Genomic DNA, 10261 nt, shown 5'->3' with positions numbered 1-10261 from the left:
CCTGGCCACCTCTCAGAGTGCCTGCAGCCCCAGGCTTGTGGGTAATTCTTTGTTTTTTGCCCCACAGAGTCTGTAGGAGTGGAGGTCCCTGGTGTCCCGATGAACAACCAGAAGGAAGACATGGAGATCGCATCCCACTACCGGCACCTGCTGCGTGAGCTCAATGAGCAGAGGCACCACGGCATCCTGTGCGACGTCTGTGTCGTCGTCGAGGGCAAGGTCTTCAAGGCACACAAGAACGTGCTTCTCGGGAGTAGCCGCTACTTCAAGACGCTCTACTGCCAGGTACAGAAGACGTCTGACCAGGCCACGGTCACCCACCTAGATATCGTCACGGCCCAGGGCTTCAAGGCCATCATTGACTTCATGTACTCAGCCCACCTGGCACTGACCAGCAGGAACGTCATTGAGGTCATGTCTGCTGCCAGCTTCCTGCAGATGACGGACATCGTGCAGGCATGCCACGACTTCATCAAGGCGGCACTGGACATCAGCATCAAGGCCGATGCCTCTGATGAGCTCGTCGACTTCGAGGTTGGCGCGCCCTCCAGCAGCAGCGCTGACGCGCTCATCTCTGCAGTGATGGCCGGCAGGAGCATCTCCCCGTGGCTGGCACGGCGCACGAGTCCTGCCAACTCCTCAGGGGACTCGGCCATCGCCAGCTGCCATGAAGGTGGGAGCAGCTATGGGAAAGAGGACCCAGAACCGAGGGCCGATGGCCAGGACGACGTGTCCACGCCGCCATTGTGGCCTGGGGACATGGGCTATACGCCTTTGCGGGTCAAGGAGGAGCAGGTATCACCGTCTCATTATGAAGGGAGGGAGCTGCCCTTGGGCAAGGACAATGTGCTGCAGGGCGCCTTCTCAGAGCAGGGCGGCGGGGACAGCTGGCAGCCCACTGGCCGCAGGAAGAACCGGAAGAACAAGGAGACCGTCCGTCATATCACACAGCAGGTGGAGGCCGACAGCAGGGCTGGCTCACCAGTGCCATCCTTCTTGCCAACCTCGGGCTGGCCGTTCAGCAGCCGTGATGCAAGTAAGCCTTTTGCTGGCTGCAGTGGGCGGGTGCTGCTGGCTGAGGTGTGCCTGTTGGTGGCCTCCCAGCTGCTTGCTCTGTGGGTGGGACAGCATGTTTTCTGCTCACACTGGGAGCCTCTTTCCCAGTGAGGTGGTGTGAACGCAGGATGATGCCATCCAGAGGCACGGGCGGCTCCCGGCCATTCCCCAAGATAGCACCCACGGCACCAACCACACGGGTCGCCAGGTGAGGCCTCCTTGAGGCCAGGGTTCTGGAGAGGGAGAGTGGATGGCACCCAGAAAGAGCTTCTGCAGTCCTGTAGGGGGCAGTGGGAGAGGGCAAGGGGGATTGGGATGAGGATGGTGAGGGTGGGGGGTGAGGGAGGGTATGGGGGGAGGGTGAGGAGGCTAGGGGGTCCAGATTGGGGGGAGGGTATAAGGGTGGGAGTGAGAGGGGCTGGGGTAGGGGAGCTGAGGAACGAGCAAGACTGGGTAGGCAGCAGGGGTAGGTTGGGGCCTGGGTGGTCTGATGTAACATTTGCTTTGCATCTGAGAACCTTTCATAAGCACAGAGTTTGGTAACTTAATTTTAACAGATTTAAAAATTAAAAATTTAAAAGCTAATATTTAGGAAATATTAAAGGAAGTGACGGAAGGCAGAGAGGAGGGGCCTGTCACTAGCATGTGGCCCTCCCGCCTGATTATCCACCACCAGCTTTTGCCTCTTGGTCATTGTCCCAGCGATGTGTTGACAAAACTGTCACATGACGTGTGACTGCCTTGCCTCGGCTGGGACTGATTTGAGGAGCTGAGGCCATGGGTGCCCTGTGATTCCTGGGTATCCTGAGTCCTCTGTGTTTACTGATAGAGCAGGTTCTAGTGGTTCAGGCTAAGAGACACCATGCTTTTTTCCTGGAGGCACTGCACTTGGTGGGGCCTTCGTGCGGACCCCTCAGACCCCGTACAACTCACTGGACCAGTTCCCGGGGTGGCTGTTGGCTCCACCTGAAGCTTGTCCTCACACTCTTTGAACGACAGACACTTTTGCCTCTGCCTCCCAGACTGATAAATAATAAATAGATATTTGCATAGGTGTGTCTGTGAGGGGAGTGCACAGGTGTGTCTGCGAGGGGAGTGCACAGGTGTCTGTGAGGAAAGTGCACAGGTGTGTCTGTGAGGGGAGTGCAGAGGTGTCTGTGAGGAGAGTGCACAGGTGTGTGTGAAGGGAAGCTCTCAGGTGTGTCTGAGGAGAGTGCACAGGTGTGTCTGAGGGGAGGTTTCAGGTGTGTCTGTAAGAGTGTACAGGTGTGTCTGTGAGGAGAGTGCACAGGTGTGTCTGTGAGGGGAGATTCTCAGGTGTGTCTGTGAGAGGAGTGCACAGGTTTGTCTTGAGGGGAGTGCACAGGTGTGTCTGCATGAGGGAGGTGCACAGGTATCTGTAGGGGAGTGCACAGGTATCTGTGAGGGGAGCGCACAGGTGTTAGGCGAGGGACGGTGACCATCTCTGATTAAAACCTGAAAGGCAGCAGTAACATGGCTGAATGACTTTAGACTGAGCCCTTCAGTGTGGAATGTCCCACCGTGCACAGGGGGGATGAGGGGGCCTGTTGGCAGGGAGAGACGCCTTCTCTTGCATGTCAGGGGACAATTTGCCACGTGTGCCCATTACATCATCCAGTGGTCACCGTGCTGGAGCTGTGTGGCTCGGGCATCTTCACATCCGTCTCCTGAGGGTTGGTTAATCTGTAAAGAAATAGTGGCTCCCGAGCTGGCGAGTTCAATGGTGAAATGCAGTCATCGAGCAGACGGTGTTTTTAGAATCAAACAAGTGATTTAAGCCGTGCACTTCGTTAAAGTCTTAAATCCTTTGGGTTTCCAAGGCAACTGTGGAAGCTTCTGTGAGATGAGTTTGAGTTGCTAAGAAAAGGACCAAGGCTGTGGGCTCGCATCTGACAGTGGCCGCAGCCCAGTCTTCACTCTGCCCTGGCCAGCGGGGCATGGGTGTGGCAGTGTGGACCACGGTCACCGGTGGAGGTTGGTTGTCATTGAAGGTCTGTTACATCTTAGAGAGGAGAATTTTTTGTTTGTATCCTATTTACAGGAGAGAAAAAAAAAAGCCTCTTCTGGAGGAAGGTGGCAGTCAGGCACCTTGCTGGCCATGTGGACCCCAAACCCTGCAGCAAGGGGTCAGCTGCTCACTCCATCCCTTTGTACCCTCCCCCCACCCCACCCCCCGGCAGGTGGTGACTCTGGGCCTGTTAGTTTTTAAGAGTGATTTTCCAAACAAAACGCCAAACACATTCTAGCTTCCAAGAGGCAGCTTCCACTGGAATTTACTTCTAAGCTGTAGAAGGCAGTTCATTTGTGTGATAGTTCATGGGAAATAGCATTAAAATGTGCACATTTGTTGTGTACACAGTTGGTTGTAGGGGCCAGTGGTGGTGGTGAAGCGGTGGAATTCTTCCCTTCTGGAGATCCAGGCTGGAGCCCGGTGAGCAAAAAGGGCCGTGGCCAGTGCCTCTGCTGGGCTTCCTGCACTGTCTCCTTCCTCCGACTCTGATTCTGCTCCTCCCTCTCATTTCTAGGAGCCTGTGGTTACACTGGGACCACCCAGGTAATCCAGGACCATCTCCCATCTCAGATCATGAATGTAATTCCACCTGCAGAGTCCAGTTCCAGGAATGAGGACACAGACATTTTGGGGGCTGTTATCAGTCAACTACATGGAGTATACATATAATTGGGAGGTTTTTTTTTTGTGTGAAAATTGCTGCTCTTCTCTTAAAATGTTTTAGATATAGCGTCCTGTCTTAGTCATCTAGTGCTGCTTTAACAGAAATACCTCAAGTGGACGGCTTTAACAAACAGAAGTTTATTCTCTCACAGCCCAGTAGGCTAGAAGTCCAAATTCAGGCTGCCAGCTCCAGGGGAAGGCTTTCTCTCTGTGTCAGCTCTGGAGGAAGGTCCTTGTCATCAATCTTCCCTTGGCCTGGGAGCATCTCAGTGCAGGAACCTCAGGTCTAAAGGACAAGCTCTGCTCCCGGTGCTGCTTTTTTGGTGGTATGAGGTCCCCCGGTCTCTTTGCTCACTTCTCTCTTTTATATTTCAAAGAGATTGGCTTAAGACACTATCTAATCTTGTAGATCTCATCAATATAACTTCCACTAATCCATCTCATTTCATCATAGTGATAGGATTTACAACACATAGGGAAATCACATAAAATGGTGGACAGTCACACAATACTGGGACTCATGGCCCAGCTGAGTTGGCAGATATTTTGGGGGGACACAGTTCAATCCATCACACATACCTACAGTTAACTTCCCAGATGTCAAAGGTGCTGTTTGGGTAATTGTCCCCCCAACATTTTATGGAGGAAATAGTCACTTAGAAAAAAGTTGAAAAGGGGACATATGCCCACCTCCAGATTCCTCAATTGTTAACATTTCCTGTATTTGCTTGTTACATATTTATCCACCTATCCATCTAAAAACAAAACAAAACAAAAACACTGCCGTCGAGTCAATTCTGACTCATAGTGACCCTATAGGATAGAGTATAGGATAGGGCTTCCAAGGAGCGGCTGGTGGATTCGAACTGCCGACCTTTTGGTTACCAGCTGAGCTCTTAACCACTGTGCCACCAGGGCTTCTTTATCTAGTCATCCCAAAATCCATCTTTTTTTTTTTTTTCAGTATATTTTAAAGTAAGTTGCAGATGCCAGTTCATTTTACTCTAAAAAACTTCATGAAGTAAATCATTATTTAGAAGTCAGTATTTGCTTACAGTTTCTTAGGTGGAATTTACATACCACGAAATGAACAAATCTTAAATGTAAAACGGGGTGGTAGCAGCAGCAGCAGAACCTGTCTAACTCGAGGGGGGATAACGACCAGGATCAGCTCAAAACTGATTCCCACAAGGTGGAGATCAGACATACCTCCACTCCAAACTTTTTACCAATTCTGACACCAGCTGACCCTCCCACGGTACTCTCTGACTGTTTTCTGGGTTCAGTAATGTGTTGCTGTGGCCACACAGAGCTCATAGACTATACTTACAGTTAAGTAGTTTATTAAGGAAGTAACAGGGTACAACTCAGGGTCAGGATCAGGAAGCATCGAGACAAAGACTACCTTCTTCAGTGCAGGACAGCTCTCTCAGCTCCTCTCAGTCCCCTAAGGACAGGCTTCTCTCGGCCCTTGGAGGACAGCCTCTGTCTTTGTCCCCTGAGGTTAGGTAGGCCTCTCTGCCGTCGGCCTTCCTGCTGTCACCACCAACTCTGCCACAGGGCTCCTTCTGGGCCTGTCCCTGTCTTCAGTGGTACAGCCCTTGACCTGTGTTATGGCTCGTTTAGGAGGTTCCTTGCCTCTTCCCTCTCTGCTTCTTTCTTCCTTCTACTTCTGTCTGCTTCCTGTCTGAAAAACCTTGTGGGTTGACTGCATATATACATAAACTCCTTGTCAATTTCAAGGCATGGCCTTCCCAGTGGGGGCCACAAACTGACCAATCCCTTCTCATTAGGCCACAGACACTGTATTTGCATAATAGGCTATAGTCACTTCATTTGCATAGTGTATTGACCAATCCCTGCAAGGTATGTACCGATCACACAGCAGACTGCAGCGCAGGGCCATACAAAAAGTATTAAACCAAGTCGTTTACAGCTTACCCAGGGAATGTAACAAACCCTCTGGGGTAGAAAACTAGGGCAAAGGTAACTCCTCAAAGCTTAGGGGAAAAATGTCACCAGCTGTTTTTTCAAAGCACCAAGGCAAAAGGCCACATAAAGGAACTCATCTCACCACAGTACCTTTTGATAGTTTTTGATAAATGAATGCTCCTGCGTAACCCAAACGCCTATCAAGATCTAGGACATTCCCCCCAGGAGGTTCTTCATGTCCCTTGCTGGCCAGTCCCTGTCCCCAGGGCCCCAGAGACAACCACTATTCTGGTGTTTTCCATCATGGGCCAATTTTGCCTGCTTAGAACCTCATCTCCATGAAGTCACGCAGCCCGTCCTGTCCTGTGTAAGACTTCTTTCCTTCACCCCAGGGTGTTTGAGGTTGAACTGTGTTACTGCATCTCTCTGTAGCTTGTACCTGTTTTATTGTGGAGTCGATTCCCGTTGAGTGAGCGTACCGCCGTGGGTTTACCCATCTCTTGTTGATGGACATCTGGGCTGGTTCTAGTTTTGGGCTATTATGATAAATAATAATTGAGCATTTTTCCGAAGTTTATTTTGTGGACACGTGTTTTCATTTCTCTTGAGTAAATATCTAGGAGTGGCATCGCTGGGTCATAGGGAAAGGATATGTTTGGTTTTTTAACAAGCTATTAGATTTTCTTCCAAAGATTGTACCTTTTTACATCCGCACTATGCTGTGTGGTAAGCTTTCCGGTTGCTCCACGCCCCACTGGCTTTGTGTGCTCCCTGTCTCTTGAATTGTAACCACTCGGGTGAGTTTGATGTGTTTTAACAAATCATACGCTGCTGTAATTGTGACCGAGAGCATTTCCATCATCCTGGACTTGTCCTTGTCCCTTTCTCAGTCAGCCCCCATACCCCAGTGGCAACCACCTCTGACTTAGAACTCCCAGTAAATGGTACCTACCATATGTGCTCTTTTTTTCTAATGATGCTCTATAGACCTTGCTTTTTTTTCACTTAATATTTATTTTTTCTAAATTTTATTTATTTTGTCTTTGTTGAGAATATACACAGCAAAACGTACACCAATCTAACATAGTTTCTATAAGTACAATTTAGTGACATTGATTACATTCTTCGAGTTGTGCGACTATTCTTACCCTCCTTTTCTGAGTTGTTGTTCCTCCTTCATTAACAAACTTACTGCCCCTAAGGCTCCTGTCTAATCTTTCGAGTTGCTGTTGTCCATTTCGTCCCATACAGACAGTTCGTAAAAGAGTACAGAGCTCCAGGCAGACAGTTTTCAGTATGTGCTCTTTTGCATCTGCCTTATTTTATTCAACTTTATCATTTTGAGGTCATCGTAGATTCACGCCAGTTGTGAGAAAGAATACAGAGAGCTCCCATGTACCCTTTGCCATGTTTCCCCCAGTGGTGACATCTTACACAATTACAGTTCAACACAGGGCTGCCGTAACAACGTACCACAGACTGGGTGGCTGACTAGGGAAGATGATCATTATCTCACAATTCTGGAGGCTGGGAGTCTGAATTCAGGGTGTCGGCAGAGCCATGTTCTCCCTGAAGGCTCTAGGGGAAGGCGCTTTCTTGTCTCTCTCAGCTTCTGGTGGCTCCACGTGCTCCTTGGCTTTTGGCAGCATCACTCCAGTCTCTGCCTCCATCTTCATATGGCTGCCTTCCCTCTGTGTCTCTCTGTCTGTCTGTCTGTCTGTCTCTGTGTCTCCTCTTTGTGTAAGGATATCACTCAGGTTGGATTAGGACCCACACTATCCTGATATGTCCTCCTGCTGCCTAGCGACATCCTCAAAGACCCTGTTTCCAAACAAGGTCCAGTCACAGGAACAGAGGTTAGGACTTCAACACATCCTTTTTGGGGGGCATAACAGGGGTGTCTTTAGGAGACTGAATGCCTGCACTAGACAAGGTTGTACTTGCCCACCTGCACACACGTGGTTGTGTGGTGGTTCTATCCTGGACCTTGAAGTTCGTTTTACTCCCCCCCGCCACCACCCCCCGCGACAGCCATGTTCCCACTAAACTGTCTCTGCTCCTGTGCCCTGGAGCACCTTTCTCACACCTCTGAAGTTTTCTTTCCTGGGGCAGTAGTGTCTACTTCCATAATCTGTTCATATCCAACCTTGCAACCAACACTGGACAGTCTAGCCCTGTCTGTAAAAATTCTTTACTTTGCTTTTCGACTTTCTGGCTGAAGATTTTAAGTAAGCAAAACTTTCAAAATGTTATAATGTACTACTTATAGAAGGGAAAAGCCATCGTTCTCTGCCCAAGGACCAGTCATTTCTGATCTGAATGCCCTCAGCATGCAGCATTTTATCTTGGTAGGAAGTAACACTTCTCTGGTCTTCCTGCGCACCTGTGGATAAATAATTTGCCACAATAGTTGTGGTAAGCATGACCAGCAGTGCTTTAGAAGTCAGACCGAGTGGATTCCACTCTCTCGGTCCACTGGAGTCTGGGACTACAGGTGTGGAATTCTGCTGTGTGGCGCCACGTGAGCTTGTAGGTCTGGACCGTGGGGTTTGCAGAGAAAGGCAGAGGGAGACAGTTGTACCTTCTTTTTCCTTAAAGTCACAAAGATGCCACAGAGAATTTCCTTTGCCTTTCACCCACCTTCTCCAAATGTTAGCATTTCACCACATGTGCCTTATTTGTGTTCTGTCCAACACGCACATTCATTTATATCCATCTGTTTTTCTGCAACGTTTGAGAGTAACTTGTAGGCCTGACTTTAATGTGTGCTCTGCGCAAGGACTTTCTTTGAGGTGACCGCAAAGATCAAATCAGGAGTGACCGTTCAGGTGCTGTGGCTGTGGGCTTGTCCACCCTGTGTCCCTCCTTTGTCTTCACATTTCCTTGACTTCCTCCCACCTGGGCAGTCCTCTGCATCCTATTGCCTCCACAGCTGATGTTTGTGAGGAGGGCTGCGGTGACTTTGTGAAGTGTCCCAGTTTGGGTCTGGTGATACTTCCCCCTGATCAGGACCAGATTCTGCATTTGGGGCGAGGGCTCAGGAGGATCTCGTGTCCTCCTGGGTCAGGGTGTCCTGTTGCTGGTGGTGGGGCCCCAATGGCATTATTTCTCCAGTGTGAGGTACAGTTTCCCCTTTGTTGTTACTAAGTGTCCTTTGGGAGATGCTGGGACCACATCAATGTTCTGTTCCTCAACTCACATGAGGATTCCTGCCTCGCCTGGTTCTCACCACAGTGTTGGCCAGACAGGGCTTCCATCCAGCACTCACCCTGCATTTACTCATTGAAATCCTACTTACTATGCACTACCCAGACCACTGTGCAAACCACATGGCTGCCTGGATCCACTGTTGGCTCACAGTTCTTTTTGTCTTGTAGATGGTAGAGCTGTACACGTGGGCTGTGGGGGCCAGGATGTCGCCAAGCCCAGAGTGGACACCACAGGGGGTAGAGTGGTGTCTCATGGTGGTTTTGATTTGTAGTACCCCGATGGCAAATGACATTGAGCATCTTTTCATGAGCTCATGGGCCATCGTATGTCTTCCGAGGAGAAATGTCTATTCAAGTCCTTTGGTCTTTTTTTAATCGGGTTATTTGTTGTCTTCTTATTGAGTTATAAGAATTCTTCACCTATTGTGAATACAAGTCCCTTATCAGGTGTATGATTTGCGAATATTTCCCCCCATTCTGCAGCTTGTCTGTCTTTTCACTTCTTGATTGAGTCACGCTCCCACCTGAGACTGTTGCTGTGACTTGGCCGCTGTCATGGAGCTTGGCGGGCCTGGGGATCCCGGTTGCCTGAATCACCCTGGGCAGGTGCACCAAAGCAAAGCAGGCAGAGTTGGGTCCTGTTGCTGGCAAACAAGCTGCTTGGGGCCAGGGCACCCACTGCCTGGCTTCTTCTGAGTTTGCTGCATTTCTTGAACGTCTTGAGGTGACCTGAGTGTTCTGTGTCCTCCAGATGCTGATCTGACCCTGACTGAAGCCAGCAGCTCGGACAGCCGCGGGGAGAGGGCTGAGCTGTTCGCACACGCCGACGAGAGCCTGCTGGGTGGCGAGGCCAACTACCTGGGTGCGACCCTTACCCCGGAGAAGGACGAGGCGCTGCACCAGGCCGCAGCTGTGGCCAACCTGCGGGCGGCACTCGTGAGCAAGAACAGCCTGCTGTCCCTCAAGGCGGACGTGCTGGGTGACGACAGCTCCCTGCTGTTCGAGTACCTGCCCAAGGGCACCCACTCCCTCTCGCGTAAGTCCCAGCTCCCTGGTCTGGTGGCTGTTCTGGTTTTGATTGTTGAGGGAGGCAGCTGATCCTAAGACCACAAGTAGTGGGAGGCAACGTTCAGGATCCCCTGTGGTAGAGGCACCTCTGAACCTTCCCAGGTTCTCCCGGAAGTGGGGTAGCATGGTCAGCTGGCTGACCCTCAGATCATGGAAGGCTGTGGTGCAGCTGCCCACAGGGCTGGCTCCAAGAGAGGACCAAGGTGCTGCATGGGCGTCAGGGCAGCCAAGGGCCTTTGGGGTCAGAGCCAGGGCGCCCCCTGCTGGCTACTCTGAGGGCGGGAGCGGGGAGGGATGCTGC

The 10261-nt window shown here is 50.7% G+C and overlaps 1 protein-coding gene across 2 annotated transcripts in view; it reads left to right on the top strand.

Moving 5' to 3' along the window:
• Positions 1-10261, top strand: part of ZBTB46 (zinc finger and BTB domain containing 46) — a 50174-nt gene that overhangs the window by 21290 nt on the left and 18623 nt on the right. For both annotated transcript variants that reach the window (XM_064276373.1, XM_003421760.3), the window contains exons 2-3: positions 68-1036; positions 9644-9928. In XM_064276373.1, coding sequence (XP_064132443.1) covers positions 100-1036; positions 9644-9928 — 1222 coding nt within the window. In that variant the 5' untranslated portion in view covers positions 68-99. The remainder of the gene's footprint in view (positions 1-67; positions 1037-9643; positions 9929-10261) is intronic.

Source organism: Loxodonta africana, chromosome 24 (assembly GCF_030014295.1).
Source record: "Loxodonta africana isolate mLoxAfr1 chromosome 24, mLoxAfr1.hap2, whole genome shotgun sequence".
Classification (NCBI taxonomy): domain Eukaryota; kingdom Metazoa; phylum Chordata; class Mammalia; order Proboscidea; family Elephantidae; genus Loxodonta; species Loxodonta africana.
The sequence above is the reverse complement of the archived record's forward strand: the minus strand, read 5'-3'. Positions and strand labels throughout refer to the sequence as shown.